The sequence below is a fragment of the Amblyomma mixtum genome, chromosome 2 (genome assembly GCF_055824585.1).
Source record: "Amblyomma mixtum isolate Tamu chromosome 2, ASM5582458v1, whole genome shotgun sequence".
NCBI classification, from domain to species: Eukaryota; Metazoa; Arthropoda; class Arachnida; order Ixodida; family Ixodidae; genus Amblyomma; species Amblyomma mixtum.
In genome coordinates this window covers 139,376,315-139,393,482 of record NC_143013.1, presented here as the reverse complement: position 1 = coordinate 139,393,482, position 17,168 = coordinate 139,376,315, and the positions used below count along the sequence as shown (strand labels likewise).

Here is a 17,168-nt window from a genome sequence, read left to right as displayed (position 1 = left end):
ATTTTCAAAGCTGATAGTGAACATTCGAGATAAAGCTTGGGAAGTTACTAGAACGTTCTAGCACAAAGTAGAATCGGCTCCGCCCGGACGCGATCAATCGAGTTAAATCTAGGCGCGTCTTGCGTCACAAACGAAGCGATAAAGCGGCGCGTCGGCAGCCTTGAAGCATGAACAAACAAATACTACAAATGAACGCTACAAACATTCGCGGCATTACTCCCCTCTCAAAGCAGCATCGACTTGATGCTTTAGAACATAATGCGGTTATAAACAATCAAAAACGGATTGTGGAAAAATAAACACCGAATGTGGAAACACGGCGTCCTCTAGCGTGCATGATAGGGCTTTAGGCGCACGACATGGACTACTTCTGGTCGTGCGCGGCGTCGCTCAGATGCAGTCGTTTGGTCAGGAACGACTTCATAGTCCAATTCACCAAGCCGACAAAGAACCTTGTACGGACCGAAATAGCGGCGCAAAAGCTTTTCGCTCAAACCTCGGCGGCCAATGGGCGTCCAAACCCACACTCGGTCCCCTGGCTTGAATTCCGCGTTGCGTCTTCGTAGGTTGTAGCGTCTGGCGTCGGTCCGCTGCTGGTCTTTGATCCTTAATCGGGCAAGTCTTCGGGCTTCTTCTGCGCGTTGAAGGTAGGCGGCGACGTCGACGTTATCTTCCTCGGTAACGTTCGGCAGCATGGCGTCCAGCGTGGTCGTGGCCTGCCTGCCATGGACGAGCCTAAAAAGAATCATCTGGGTGGTCTACTGCACTGCGGTGTTGTAGGCGAAGACTACGTAAGGCAAGATGACGTCCCAGGTCTTGTGTTCGGCATCAACATACATGGCGAGCATATCGGCGATGGTTTTGTTGAGGCGCTCGGTCAGTCCGTTGGTCTGCGGGTGGTATGCAGTTGTTCTCCGGTGGCTGGTTTGGCTGTAATGGAGAATGACTTGCGTCAGGTCCGCCGTGAATGCTGTTCCTTTGTCAGCGATGAGCACATCCGGGGCGCCGTGTCGCAGAAGAATGTTCTCCACGAAAAATTTGGCGACTTCTGCTGCTGTCCCGTTCGGTAGGGCTTTTGCCTCGGCGTAGCGGGTCAGGTAGTCGGTCGCTATAATGATCCACTTATTCCCAGATGTTGATTTCGGGAAAGGGCTAAGCAAGTCCATGCCGATCTGCTGAAAGGGCCTTGAGGGGGCTTCAATGGGGTCCAGAAATCCTGGTGGTCGGGCTGGAGGGGTCTTTCGTCGCTGACAATCTCTGCAGGTTTTCACATAATGTGCGACATCGGCAGAGAGTCGGGGCCAGTAATACTTGTCTTGAAAGCGGCGGAGGGTGCGAGAAAACCCGAGATGTCCAGCTGTCGGCTCGTCGTGTGAGGCCTGAAGAACTTCTCGGCGGAGATTTACAGGTACAACAAGGAGGTAGGCTGTCTTGTTCGCTGAAAAATTCTTCTTCACGAGGGCACCGTTCCGTAAACAGAACGAAGACAATCCTCGCTTGAACGAGGCGGGGGGTGAAGAAACCTTGCCTTCCATGTAATCGATGAGGCATATTATGTCGGGGTCAGTGCGTTGCTGTTGTACAAAAGAGCTGGAGCTGACGGGTCCCAGGAAAGCGTCCTGATCGTCGTCCGGCGGTGGTGCATCTGCAGGGGCTCGTGACAGGCAGTCAGCGTCAGAGTGCTTTCGTCCGGACTTTAAACGACGGTTACATCAAACTCCTGGAGCCGCAGGCTCCATCGAGCGAGGCGGTCGGAGGGGTCCTTCAAACTATCGAGCCAGCACAGTGCGTGATGATCGCTGACCACCTTGAATGGTCGTCCGTACAGGTAGGGGCGGAATTTCGACGTAGCCCAGATGATGGCAAGGCACTCCTTCTCAGTTGTCGAATAATTAGCTTCGGCTTTGGACAGGGAACGGCTAGCGTAAGCGATGACCTACTCCACTCCGTCAATTTTCTGAACGAAGACAGCGCCTAGGCCCACTCTACTTTTGTCGGTATGAATTTCAGTCTCGGCGTTTTCATCAAAGTGCGCGAGGATCGGTGGTGACTGTAAATGGCACTGAAGTTTCTTGAAGGCTTCTATTTGCGGCGCTTCCCATTTGAATGGCACATCTGCCTTTGTCAGAGGGGTCAGTGGCTCGGCAATGCGCGAAAAGTTCTTGACGAAACGTCGGTAATACGCGCACAGTCCGAGGAATCAGCGAACAGCTTTCTTATCGGCTGGTGGCGGAAACATTGCGATAGGAGCTGTTTTCTGCGGGTCTGGACGTACTCCCTCCTTGCTGACAATGTGGCCCCGAAACAGCAGCTCTTCATAGGCAAAGTGGCACTTCTGTGCTTTCAAGGTCAGCCCGGACGATTTGATTGCGTCTAGTACTGTTCGAAGCCTTTTTAGGTGTTCCTCAAAGCTCGAAGCGAAGACGACGACGTCATCTAAATATACCAGTCAAATCTGCCACTTAAGGCCTGCCAGCACTGTATCCATTACTCGCTGAAATGTGGCTGGTGCGGAATAGAGACCAAATGGCATCACCTTGAACTCGAAGAGGCCATCTGGAGTGATGAATGCGGTCTTCTCGCGATCTCTTTCATCGACCTCAATTTGCCAGTAGCCGGTCTTGAGGTCCATCGATGAGAAATACCTGGCGTTGCTGAGCCGGTCCAGTGTGTCGTCGATGCGAGGCAAGGGGTTGACGTCCTTTTTTGTGATGTTGTTCAAGCGCCGGTAATCAACGCAGAATCGAAGTGCGCCGTCTTTCTTCCTCACTATAACAACAGGTGCCGCCCAGGGGCTCTTTGAAGGCTGAATAACGTCGTGGCGCAGCATTTCTTCCACTTGGTCCCGGATGGCTTGTCGTTCTCGCGGCGACACTCGGTAGGGGCTCTGGCGGAGAGGTCGGGCGTGCTGGTCGATTATAATGCGATGCTTGGCAATCGGCGTTTGTCGGACCTTCGGAGATGACGAAAAGCAATCGCTGTAGCTTCGAAGGAGATTGCGGATCTGGTCTCGTCTGTTCCGGGGCAGGGCTGGGTTTATGTCGAAAGTGGGCAAGTTCTCTTGGTCAGCAGAATCTCCTACGGATGGGTCGGAGAGCGCGAAGAAGACTCGTACGTCGGATATTTCGTCGAGGAATGCAATCGTCGTTCCTCTGTTAACGTGCCGGTATTCTTCGCTAAAGTTAGTCAGCAGTACTTCGGTTTGGCCTTTGCGGAAATGTGCGATGCCTCTTGCGATGCCGATTCCTCGGTCGAGGAGCAACTGCATGTTCCCCTCGATAATGGCTTCAGTGTCACTCGCTTCCGCGGCGCCTACGGTGACGATGACGCTTGAGCGGGGTGGGACACTCACTTGTTCCTCCAGGACACTAAGCGCAACGTGATGTTCCGGAGTTCTCGTCGAAGGGATGGCCTCGTCTGTGGAAAGTGTGATCATCTTGGATCGCAGGTAGATGATCGCTTGATGCTCATGAAGCAAATCCATGCCCAAGATCACTTCGCGGGAACATTGCCGTAGCACTAGGAAGGTCGCGGGATAGGTATGTTTCTTGAGAGTCACTCGCGCTGTGCATCGTCCTAGTGGCGTAATGAGGTGGCCCCCTGCTGTGCGAATTTGTGGGCCGTCCCAAGCGGTCGTTACTTTCCTCAGTTGCGCTGCGAATGGTGCGCTCATCACCGAATAATTGGCTCGTTTGTCGACTAGAGCGGTGACTTCCCGGTCGTCGATAACCACTTCTAAGTCGGGTGTCCTGGCTTTGGAGTTACACGTCGTCCTCGGCGTCCGGTTACGGCTTCGTCGGGTATGTGAATCGTGGGTGGGGCGTGTGGTCGGAGCTGTTCTTGATGGCGGCGTAGTTTTGAAGGTGGTTTGCGTCGTGGTCGAGGTTGTTGTATGCGTCGTGGGTGTAGTAGGTGCGGCGTCTTCGTACGGCGTGGTCGCTGGAGGATCTTCGTCGTTTCCTCGGCAAGCAACCTGACCTCCACAGGTTGCTTTGTTTATTTTCCCCTACGGGGGCTAGGGGACCTTCCTCAGACAGACGCGGCGTAGCTGCGGCTTGGTGATGGAAATCGTGCGGTGGACGGCGACAGGGAGCGGAAAGGCGACGGGGAGCGGGAAAGACAGCTTGAAGACACGTATTGCCCTCTGCGAAGGTAGTCGTCGATTTCTCGTGGTCGCTGGCCGTTGAGCGGTCGAGGTGAGTCGATGGCAAAACCGCGCAGGCCGATGCGTCTGTACGGGCAGTGGCGAAGTATGTTCCCGGCATGGCCACAATGGAAACAGAGTGGGCGGTTGTTGGAAGTCCTCCACTGCTCGCATTTCCTAGTTCCGTTGCTTCGCTCGTAAGGTGGGCGGGCGGGAGCAAAGGGTCGCCGTTCTTGTAGAGCTGGTGACTGTTGAAGAGGGCTTGGTCGTTCCCGTCGGGGCGCAGGACTGCGTAGTGCGGCGGCGAAGTTCATGGCTTCAACTTCCGTTGGAATCGTCTGTGACGGGGAGCCAAGTGCATGCTGCACTTCTTCACGTATGATGTCCGTGAGCTACGCCACCTGAGTCTGCTGCGTGTGCAAAGAACGGAATTAGTCGGCGGTTGCGTAGCAACAAGCGTGCTCGGCGGTCGTCGAACAGAATGCCCGCCGCTGTCGCCCGTGCTCTTTTTAAAGCTGATAGTGAACATTCGAGATAAAGCTTGGGAAGTTACTACAACATTCTGGCACAAAGTAGAATCGGCTCCGCCTGGATGCGATCAATCGAGATAAATCTAGGCGCGTCTTGCGTCACAAACGAAGCGATAAAGCGGCGTGCCGGCAGCCTTGAAGCATGAACAAATAAACACAACAAACGAACGCTACAAAGATTCGCGGCAATAATGTCAGGGCTATGCTTAAGTTAGAGCCTGTGTAAGTCATGGAAAGAAGAACCGATTTAGCTACATTTCCACTGAAGGACTGTTATCCCACCATGATTATTGTTTTAGAAATGAAGCGGCAACAGCCTATTTCAACACGTCGGTTTTCTCGTGATACCCGATGAACCTTTTTTGGTCTTCACATGAGCACGATCAGATTTTGACGGCGAGGACGAAGCGCGACATTTCTGAGTTGGACATAATATCTCTATGTCACCGGGGCAGACGTTAGAGGGAGGCTGTCAGTCATATGCATCAACTCTGACGTTGATGTAAGAGAGGTAGAAGATTGGGCTGAGTTAACAGTGCCATAGGAGGAAGGACATGTTGGCGGGATTCGGCTACTCACAGCAGATCACTCAGCCTAACTGAGATGACCTGGGACAGAGCATTGCTGAACGCGCTGATCACATGATCGGGGACACCAACAAGAGCCTTGTCCACGGCAGCAACGTGTGACTTTGTCACTACGGCTTGTGGATCATTACCAGTTGTGCGGGCACTACCTGCATATTGCCGCGAATGTTTGTAGCGTTCGTTTGTAGTATTTGTTTGTTCATGCTTCAAGGCTGCCGGCACGCCGCTTTATCGCTTCGTTTGTGACGCAAGACGTGCCTAGATTTAACTCGATTGATCGCGTCCAGGCGGCGCCGATTCTACTTTGTGCTAGAACGTTCTAGTAACTTCCCAAGCTTTATCTCGAATGTTCACTATCAGCTTTAAAAAGAGCACGGCCGACAGCGGCGGTCATTCTGTTCGACGACCGCCGAGCACGCTTGTTGCTACGCCGCCGCCGAGTGATTCAGTTCTTTGCGGGCGCAAGTCAGCCCGAATAAAGAGTTTCGTATTGAAGACATTCTCGCTGTGCTCCTGTTCGCCGGACTGCAGTCACCACTACGTGACATCTGGCGGAGGTGCTATCCAGCTATGCCCCTCTGCTATCCAGCTATGCCCCTCACGATGGAACCTGGTGCACAGCCAACGCCTGTCGTGCTTCGCCAGCCCCGGAGCCACCGACTTGTGGAGAACCACACGAAGATGTAGAAGACTGGCAGGACATGTACGACCGTGTAGCAGCACTGAACGCCTGGAACGACAGCCATAAGTTCTGAAACATTTACTTTGCATTGGACGGGCTTGCCAGAACGTGGTTTGAAAACCACGAAATTTCTCTCACGACCTGGACGACCATCAAGAAGCAGCTCCTGGGTACGTTTACTAGCGTCGTACGCAAAGGAAGAGCTCAGCTGCTTCTAGAATCACGCATCCAACACACGAATGACACTGTGACCGCGTACGTAGAAGACATGAATCGCCTTTTTCAACGTGTCGATCCTGACATGACGGAGGAGAAGAAGGTACAGCTTTTGATGCGTTGCGCTAAACAAGCACTTTTCGGTGGTCTGACCCGCAATCCACCGAAGACAGTCGCGAAATTTACCACGGAAGCAGTCACCATTGAGAAAACCATGGAAGCACGAGCCCGCTATTTTCCTCGACTGCCCCAAGTGACCTCGACTGCCCTCTCGGATGGCACAGCATTCGAAGGCAACCTGCGGGATGTTATCCCCGAAATTGTACGGGAAGAGCTGCGTCGCCTGCTACCATCTTGCAACCAGCTTCAAGTCGCGACCCTTGAGGAAATCGTACGCGAAGAAGTGCAGCATGCGCTTAGCACACGGACACCTCCGCCTCCTGCTGAAGCTCCAGTGTTAACCTACGCCGGTGCACTACGCATTCCTCCGCCTCGATGAGACCCCCCAAGCCGTCTTCGACGCGCACCAGCTCTACAAGAACGACAGCCCCAAGCTCCCTCACGCCCACATTACGAGCGACGCAACACCTTTAGGAAATGCGACGAGTGGCGGACTCCCGACAACCGCCCACCGTGTTTCCATGGTGGCTACGCCGGGCAAATACTTCACCACTGCCCATACAGACGCATCGGCCTGCGAGGTTTCGCCATCGACGCCACACGACCGCTCCCCGGCCACCGACCACGGGAAATCGACGACTACCGGCGCAGAGAGGAGTACGTGTCGTCAAGCCGTCTTTCCCGCTCCCCATCGCCGTCCACCGCACGTTTCGCATCACCGGCCCGCAGCTACGCCGCGGCTGTCCGAGGAAGGTCCCCCAGCCCGTAGGGGAAACTAAACAAAGCAACCTGTGGAGGCCAGGTTGCTTGCCAAGGAAACGACGAAGATCCTCCAGCGACCACGCCGTATGAAGACGCCGCACCCACTACGCCGACGCCGCATACAAAGACAACCTCGACCACGACGCGAACTACCTTTAAAACGACGCCGCCATCAAGAAAAGCTTCGACCAAACGCCCCACCCACGATTCACACACCCGACGAAGCCGTGACTAGACGCCGAGGACGACGTTCAACTCCAGAGCCAGGACATCTGACTTAAAAGTGGTTATCGACGGCCGGAAAGTCACCGCTCTAGTCGACAAACGAGCCAATTATTCGGTGATGAGTGCACCATTCGCAGCGCAACTGAGGAAAGTAACGACCGCTTGGGACGGCCCACAAATTCGCACCGCAGGGGGCCACCTGATTACGCCACCAGGACGATGCACAGCGCGAGTGACTCTCAAGAAACATACCTATCCAGCGACCTTCCTAGTGCTACGGCAATGTTGCCGCGAAGTGATTTTGGGCATGGATTTCCTTAATGAGCATCACGCAATCATCGACCTCCGATCTAAGATGATCACACTTTCCACGGACGAGGCCATCCCTTCGATGATAACTCCGGAACATCACGTTGCGATTAGTGTCCTGGAGGAACAAGTGAGTGTCCCACCCCGCTCAGGCGTCATCGTCACCGTAGGCGCCACGGAAGCGAGTGACACTGACGCCATTATCGAGGGGAACATGCAGGTGCTTCTCGACCGAGGAATCGGCATCGCAAGAGGCATCGCACATTTCCGCAAAGGCCAAGACAAAGTACTGCTGACTAACTTTAGCGAAGAATACCGGCACATTAACAAAGGAACGAAGATTACTTTCCTCGACGAAATATTCTACGTATGAGATTTCGCCCTCTCCGACCCATCCGCAGAAGATTCGCCTGACCAAGAGAACCCGCCCACTTTCGACATAAGCCCAGCCCTGCCCTGGAACAGAAACGACCAGATCAGCAATCTCCTTCGAAACTACAGCGGATGCTTTTCGTCATCGCCGAAAGTCCGACAAATGCCGATTGCCAAGCATCTCATTATAACCGCCCAGCACGCAAGACCTCTCCGCCAGAGCCCCTACCGAGTGTCGCCGCGAAACGAGAAGCCATCCGAGATCAAGTGGAAGAAATGCTGCGCGACGACGTTATTCCGCCTTCAAAGAGCCCCTGGGCGGCACCTGTCGTTCTAGTGAGAAAGAAAGACGGTGCACTTCGATTCTGCGTTTATTACCGGCGCTTGAACAACATCACAAAGAAGGACGTCTACCACCTCCCTCGCATCGACGACACACTGGACCGGCTCTGTAACGCCAGGTATTTCTCATCGATTGACCTCAAGAGCGGCTACTGGCAAATTGAGGTCGATAAAAAAGATCGCGAGAAGACCGCATTCATCACTCCACATGGCCTCTTTGAGTTCAAGGTGATGCCATTTAGTCTCTGTTCTGCACCAGCCACATTTCAGCGAGTAATTGATCAGAAGAGCAAGTTGCTGGGCTAGTTGGTGCTGTTGCATCGTGGTGGAGCAGCGCAAAGGACGGGACACAAGAAACAAGAAAGGACGTACATAGGCGCAGACTATCAACTGAATTTTTATTGCGAAATACAGAGAATATATAGCAATCATGAGGGGGTGGAACATAGATAAAAGGTTGCTCGGTCACCGGAATCCAGAAGACAGTCACGCCAGTAGATAAAGTATGTTGGTGAATGTGGTGGCGGTGAAAGACGATAAAGAGAAGCGGAGGGTGTATAGGGCCAAGGCGCGAAATAACGGATGATCGGTAAAGAAAGATGAGGTCGCCCAAAAGGGGCTAAAAGCTATAGATAATCAATACCAGAAATGATGGCATTAAAAAAACATAAAAATCGTTAAGAATATTAAAAAAAAACACTTTAGAAACGTTAATACCTGGTAGGCTGGGAGGTATGAAGGGCCGGCAATCAACAAACACATTAAGGCCTCACGGAAGATGAATTTTTAAAGAGGCCAAAAAAGGGGGCTAAAAGCACGAAGCAACTAAAAGGAGGAGTAAAGGCCTGCGACGAATAAAAAACTAACCCTATGTCACAATTAAAAACCCGGGGGAAAAAACACTAAAGAACAGGAAGGGATAAAAAACAAACGCCAAGATTCACAACCCATGCCCTGCTGTTCTCAGAAAATCCAATTCTTTCTGAGATAAACTAATGGAAGACGTACTGACACAGTGGTCTTTTGCACGACGGATGTTGCAAGCCTCAATTATTTCTCTCGACGTACGATCTCGTCCTTTCCCAATGATTGTACATTGGTTAAAAATTGGGGCGCAGGTTTTGCTTTCACATTTTTTGCAGTGCTTGGCCAGATTTCCAGTGATGGCTATATTACCTACATTATTATTATGTTCTTGAAGTCTGACATTGATGCATCTTCCCGTTTGACCAATGTATTCCTTCCCGCAGGATAAGGGGACAGAGTACACAACACCGGAGGCACAAGGAACGTGGGGATATCCCCGAGTAATTGATACAGTGCTGGCAGGTCTTAAGTGGGAGATTTGTCTGGTATATTTAGATGACGTTGATGTCTTCGCTTCGAGCTTTGAGGAACACCTAAAAAGGCTTCGAACAGTACTAGACGCAATCAAATCGTCCGGGCTGACCTTGAAAGCACAGAAGTGCCACTTTACCTATGAAGAGCTGCTCTTTCTAGGCCACATTGTTTGCAAGGAGGGAGTACGGCCAGACATGCAGAAAACCGCTGCTATCGCATTGTTTCCACCACCGGCCGATAAGAAAGCTGTGCGCAGATTCTTCGGACTGTGCGCGTACTATCGACGATTTGTGAAGAACTTTTCGCGCATCCCCGAGGCAATGACCCACCTGACAAAGGCAGACGTGCGATTTAAATGGGGAGCGCCTAAGTGGAAGCCTTCAAGGAGCTTCAGCGTGGTTTGCAGTCCCCACCGATCCTCGCGCACTTCGATGAAAACGCCGAGACTGAAATTCATACCGATGCAAGTAATGTGGGCCTAGGCGCTGTTATCGTTCAGAAAATTGACGGAGTGGAGAAGGTCATCGCGTACGCTAGCCGTTCCGTGTCCAAAGCCGAAGCTAATTATTCGACAACTGACAAGGAGTGCCTTGCCATCATCTGGGCTACGTCGAAATTCCGCCCCTACCTGTACGGACGACCGTTCAAGGTGGTCAGCGATCACCACGCACTGTGCTGGCTTGCCAGTTTGAAAGACCCCTCCGACCGCCTCGCTCGATGGAGCCTGCGGCTCCAGGAGTTTGATGTAACCGTCGTTTCCAAGTCCGGACGCAAGCACTCTGACGCCGACTGCCTGTCACGAGCCCCTGTAGATGCACCGCCGCCGGACGACGATGAGGACGCCTTCCTGGGACCCATCAGCTCCAGCTCTTTTGTACAACAGCAACGCTCGGTCCCCGAAATAAAATGCCTCATCGAATACTTGGAAGGCAAGGTTTCTTCACCCTCCGCCTCGTTCGTCTTGCACACACAATATGGAAAAGAGTTTCTTAGCGCAACTTGACCGCTTGAGGTCAGCCTGCTACCCTGAGGACGTCCTCGTTTCTATTGCTGAGACCTTGACCAGTAAATTTAAGTCACAGTACAAAAGAGATGAAACGCCTGGTAAAGAATCCAGACCTGCTGTAATGCCATACCTGCATAAAGTCTCACATAACGTTAAAAAGGTAGCCATGGAATACGGTGTTAAGGTAGTCTTTTCTGCGCCCACCAAACTGTCGTCGCTTTGTTCACGTATCTCAAAAATTAGCACAAAAAAGAAATGCAATGTTAAACACCAGAGCATGTTCACCAAATGCACAACCGATGTTGTTTACTCGCTCCCACTGTCCTGTGGCAAGGCCTACGTAGGTCAAACGGGTCCATGCGTCAACGACCGTATGAGGCAGCACCGCACTTCGCTGCAGCCAGGTAACACATCAAATCTTCCAAGACATTGCAACCACTGCAAAGACTGCACCCTCTGTTCTATAATGTCAAAATCATCGGCCGCGGCAAAACACAGACAGAACGAGAAATCTTAGAAGCTTTTAAAATCAAGCCGTTAGGAATTGAATGCGTCAGCGACTGCTCTGTTAGGTTCGCGGCAAAAGAGTACACTTTCATGAATGGGACATAGGTTGCCACAAGCAATCTTCGCTCGCTTATTCAGTTTTGTGTTTGCTGTTTTTGATAGCATTTGTGGTGCTCTCGCTCATGTGTGCCCTGTTCTGATGTTGGCGATCCACCAAGTAAAGAATTTTCAGTTGTGTTTCCAGCGTTGTCCTGTGTACTTTTCCTCCTTGTGAATGCGTCCTTTTCGCTGGTTTTCTACGTAGCATGCACCAACTGGCCCAACAAGCTACTCTTCTTCAATTCTTCACTAAGGTTACAGAAATGCTAATTGGGACCCGTTTGATTAAATATCCTAAGAAATTCCATATTTCTTCAATTCAGTCTGTTTTTAGCCAAAGGTTTTCTGCAGAGCCAGCTCTTATTAGACTAATCGATCAACTGAAAACTGCCACAGAGGAGGATAAGTTTGCTGGCTCTATTTTTGTTCGTCTGTCGAAGACTTGTGACACAATCAATAATATAACATAATTTAATAGGTAGGAAGGAATAAATATATCTCGTCCAGCTCTGTTACTAATTAAGATTTGTTTATCTAACCGACCTCACTGGTGGGTCGCTGGTGTTTCTTCTGATTTCAGAATTCTGACATGGGTGTGTCAGAAGGATTGATTCTCGTCCCGATAGTAACTTTAGTTTATGTTAACGGCTTACTTAAGTGTCTGATCTCTTTCGAATGTATGATATATATTGATGGCACCACAATAAAACCACTATAATAAAGCATAACAACCGTTGCGTGCAAACGTAATAGATACTTAGCCATTATACCTATTTTCCTGGTGCTCTCAGCAGGTTACAGATTGATTCTGATAAAAGCAAGTTTTTACTGTACACTTCTCCTCTACGCGAAACCATTTGTGTTCCTCCCATTTGTACAGGACCTAACTTCATCGCAGTCAACGAGTCATAATTATTTTTAATAGTAGAGCGCCATCTAAAATTTCATTCTCATATAGCTCGCATGAGATCCGAGTTTGCTAATGGTTTAAGAGCTTTACTCCGATCCCGTTCATACTTCACACACCCTTTTCTATTAGAACTTTACAACTGGTTCATACATTCCCATCTTTTATATTGTATCGTATGCTGGGATAACACTCACAGCACTCATTTGACATCTTTACCAGAAATTCAAAATCAGGAAGTCCGAATAATAAGGTTCAGCTCTTTTGATTCAGACGATCTGTCTTTACTCCATTCATCGCAAATTCTTTCCGCGGCTGAGATTGTTCAACACAACCTTGGTATCTTCAGTTAAAAGGTAATTAATAGACAAACTCATTTGCTTCCATTCCACAGCTACAGCTTAACTTCGGGAGATTTGCGATCAGCAAGAACATAATTCTACCTAAAGTGCACCCCAGTTATGGGAGGCGAACAGTTCACTTTCCATCATATGATTTCTGGAATAGCTTACCAGCGGAAGCCAGAAAGAGAAATCTGGTATATAAGCATAACAACGAACTGAAAACCATAATGACACAAAACACTTACTAACCCGGGTTCCAAACACAGCAATAAACTTATTAAATTAACTGCACAGGTTGCGAATAGCATATTCGTGAACTGCAGATTATAAGTTTTATGCGCAACATTACCGATTAGTTTTTGCTGTCTTGTTGTTTCTTGTTTTGTATAGCATATCGTCTTTAGCTATGTACTATTTATATACGGGTACGTTTCTTTACACACACCTTTAATTTATTAAGCTGCTGATAGCGAAACTGCACAACTGTTCATTGAGTTTTTTTTTTGCAGTTGCTTTCCTTCATTGATTACTAGCGTTTTACTTAATGATATAGGAGGTCCCAGTACAGTCACTGACTACGGGACCTCCTTCTGTATAAATTTGTCCAGGTTATTTCTTTTATATAATAAAGTAACTGATTTTGATTAAAACTGCTTTTCACAAAACTTGTTTGGTTTATAATTTTGAACCAGTGAAAACGCGCCGACCGCAATGGAGAACCAAACCCGCAAACTAAACTTGGTAACCGCGTACCCGCAAACTTGGTAGCAGGTAGCCTTAGCCACACAGTTACGCCGTCAAATGGGTTACGAAATACGCACCAACTTCATTCTGTGTATTATGATGGCCTCATAATTGACAATCGTTAGCAGCTTCTAGTTTTAACAACAGCCACTCACAGAGAATCTAAAAAGCAGAACAGCTTTCGGTGCTGTAGCTCCGTGTCGTTTGGGAAGAACTGGATTGGGGGAGTACCGCTCAGCACCAGCAACTGTCCGTCGCGAATGCTCAGAGTGCAGATTCCGGGCACCGTTCCGTAAGGGCCAGGAGCGTCCTCGTCGTGGCTGTACAGGACACCGATCATCGAAGGCGGTGGTGACGATGATGCCGTTGTCTGCAGTACCAAGGAAAAAAATAAAGAGTATGGTTACTACAATCGAACCGGAGCGAAATCACGGATTTGTGCTACGCAGAAGACGACGGTGAGCACGCAGTGCCGCGGGACGGAGCAGATGGAAGTTGATGAAGACGACGCTCACCGATGCACAGCGCGAGAGTGTGGTGCAGTTTAACAAGAGGCGTGTTTTCTGCGTCGATAGCCTAATGGTGTCGCTGAGCGGCCGTTAAAGGAGATCCGTTCGCGCAGCAGCGGGTTTGGCGCCCACTCATGGATATTGATGTCATTTCTTCTGCATGGTTTAGTGGAATTCCGTGCATACACTATGAAGTAAATGAAAACCTTGGTATTAAACACAAAAGGGTACGACAGGCACTGCACGAATGGTAGGGAGGACATTACAGTCCAGAAAAGTTGGGAGAAAAAAAGAACCTGGAAAAAATTGCCGACGATTACGTTACTTCCTAATGCGAAATTTGAGTGCAGCTCATCAGCTGCTTCAGCATTTCGATAAATTGAGGGGAAGAATTCGAGCAAGGGCGCTATACCGGAAGGCCCGAGTTTGGCGCTCGCCCGAGTTTCATGCGAGTTTGCGATGACGGCAGTCAGTGAACGAAGTTAGCGCGGAACGTGCGCTGGCAGCAGACAATAAAATGTAGAGATAAAGCCACGTAAAGGCGATACAAGCGCACCCTGCGCAGCTGTTTCACACTTCAAACACAATACACTGCGCAATACCAGGCCGCAGCGCTACCTGAAGTTATCGGCGCCATATCAGCAATCGCGAAATCGTGACTTCTCTGCTATCTATCTGCACACCCGCCGCTAGCTGTTTGACACGCCTTTTCGGGCTCGTCAAAGGCGTGCATAAGGAGTGTCTTCTCTTTCAGGCTCTATCTGTCTCTCCATTTCCGAAGACGAACAGCGCGCACTAGGTGCAGTCGTGTATCAACCCTTTCTCTTCTCTCGAATACGTTAAAAGGCAACAGATAATATTATCAACATTTTGTTCATTTCCAAATGTATTTTAAAATCTGAATCCAATGAAGCGTTGTTGAAAAGCATAGCTTTAGGAAATTAACAAATATTTGACACTTTATGCCGCTAGTGGCGATAGCGAGCCCATTGCTTGCAGCGTGGCTTGCATACGAACTAGAGCGGCAGCCCACCGTGCCGAAAACGAGAGAGCTCCTGCGCTGACACGCCGCCGGTAGCGCTGCCTTCGACTGGAAAGACTGGGCAAATACTACACGCTGAATGTCTTATTTTTCGGCCATTGCGATAATATATTTTATTGTGTCGTATATCAAAATGTAACTGTCATGCATCTTCCGGCTTGCATAATACACAAAAGCAAAAAAACTGAACTGCACTGCACCCCCGCGTTACTGCTGCTCTCTGCAGCGACCTCAGGTGGAGTTCTCCGCTGCTACGGCCGCTGCCGCACCCCGCTATGGCCAACCATTGCTCTTAGTACGCTCTTGGCGAATCTCAGCGGTAGAAATTGGCCGTGCGAACGGCTGTGGTGTGGTGTGAGAAAAAAAAATTGCTGTTTGGTTGTATTCAATGATTCATTACGTATGCCTGTTGTGTGTGACGCCTCTTTAGTGTACTGAGGATGCGAAGAGCGTGCTACCCAGCGACACAACTCATCCTATGTCATCAGACGCTTACTAAAAGCTGTGAAGGTGGTGGCGCGCGTATCTGCGTAGTATTTGTTTACGTCGCGCACTTCAAGGTTTTGCGGACTGGTTTTGTCACTAACGTCGATCGCCGTTGTATACCGCAGTGACATCGCAATGATATCGTTCGGGCAAATGACGGATCCTGTTTGTAATAATGAAATCGGACTTATAACAGAGAAAGGTCTTACGGTTGTGTAGTACGAAGTGCTTGCGTGCTGGAAATTACAGACTCTTTATTGCACTGGGTCTGGAGCAGCGACCGTTTGTCGATCCCGGATGCGTTTGACACATTGATGCTGAACTTTATCACCGATGAAAGGACGGCCAAGCCAAACAGCTGTGATGTGATGTTGTTGGAGTAGGACGTGCTCCAAGCACCGTTTCGTCGTCGTGCTCCGTGATTGACGCCTTGCAAGCAGGTGTGACGCGCCGTCAGTGTTGTGCTGTGTCTTACATGGTTGCAACAGGCTATAGTGTTGTGCAATCATGGTATGCGAGCGAAGAAATCGGCGGCTGTCGCCACGTCGCGTGTCCTTCGCAGAGGTGCTTAGATTAATCAGCGATGACGTCCGTTTTGCCAGTTATATTTCGATGGTCAACATCGTCGATGTCTGCCAGCAATCAGCAGAACCGCGCAGCATACCTGTAGCCGGCAGGGATGTTGGGAGTGGCCTATCCATAGCGCGTACGCCTATAATTTATGTATGGCACGCCGGGGGCGTGGCCAATGGTTTTGACTGACAGGTGAACTCGGAGCTAAACTCGTGAACGGTGAAGTTCCCCGAATTCATCTCGGGACTGTCATGGCGGCAGCAGCTGCAGCCTGGGTCATCGCTTCCTCTGACGGCAAATGTCAGTACGGCCGGCTGGATCCGTTTACTGCCATGGCGGACGACGACGAATTCCAGCGACATTTTCGGCTGTCCATCGGTACGATGGTTGTGTAAAGAGTTAGGCGACGACCCGCGCCTGCGGAGAGTGCGTACCGGGCCTCATTCGCTTTCGGTCGAAGAGCAAGTCCTCTGCGCCCTCCGGTTTTTCGCGACCGGGAGCTTCCAGGGGAGTGTCGGCGCAGACCGCTTTATTGGACGCCACCAAAGCAATGTGAGCCGCTGTGTGAGGGACGTCTCCGACGCGCTTATCGACGCGGCTGTGCAGAATCGGTGGCTCGCTTTCCCCACGACTGCGGCCAAGCGTTCGTATGTTAAGGAGCGTTTCCTTCTGCGCGGCGGCATCACAGACGTCGTGGGATGCGTCGACGGGACCAACATTGGCGTAAAGGCCTCTTCGAAGTCCAGCCCTGGCGTGGTGAAGGCCAACTATTTCACGAGGAAGGCACATTATGCATTGAACACAAGGTTGTAAGAATGCTCTGTTTTTGCATTCATGCATGTCATAGTTAATAGAATGTTCTCCCACTTATTAGTGATAGTGGTCAGTGTACTGTGCAGTGTCAGTGGATGTTAAGGAACCGCATATGGTCGAAGTTATTGGCAGCCCTTCACCATGGCATATGCCTCATCGCTTGAGTTACTTTGGGGCATTAAACCTCAAAACCGCTTCCGTTTATCAGTAACTGGGCAGTTTTACACACAGTGTAGATAATTTTTTGTTTTACCTCATGTTTGCGCAAGTAATAAGTGCATGGATTTTTCCAGCTATTTCATGCGTGCATTTGAATGGGTTTTTAAACGGTAGCATTTGTGTCTCTTGGCAGATTGCATTCTTATGCAATATTCATAGTCGCAATAAATGTTTCACTTTGACTGAAGTGGAAAAGCTCCTACCGGAAGCACTGGCGTCTGTAAGCCAGGAAAACTGGCAAAACTGTTGTGTTCCTGTGGAGCAAGTTGAGGCTGAAGCATAGCAACGC

General features: G+C 50.2%; 1 protein-coding gene across 1 annotated transcript in view; it reads right to left on the bottom strand.

The window, feature by feature from the left end:
- LOC149361086 (uncharacterized) overlaps positions 1-17,168 on the bottom strand; it is a 57,947-nt gene that overhangs the window by 14,173 nt on the left and 26,606 nt on the right. Inside the window, exon 3 of the mRNA XM_089567991.1 lies at positions 13,393-13,607. Coding sequence (XP_089424117.1) covers positions 13,393-13,607 — 215 coding nt within the window. The remainder of the gene's footprint in view (positions 1-13,392; positions 13,608-17,168) is intronic.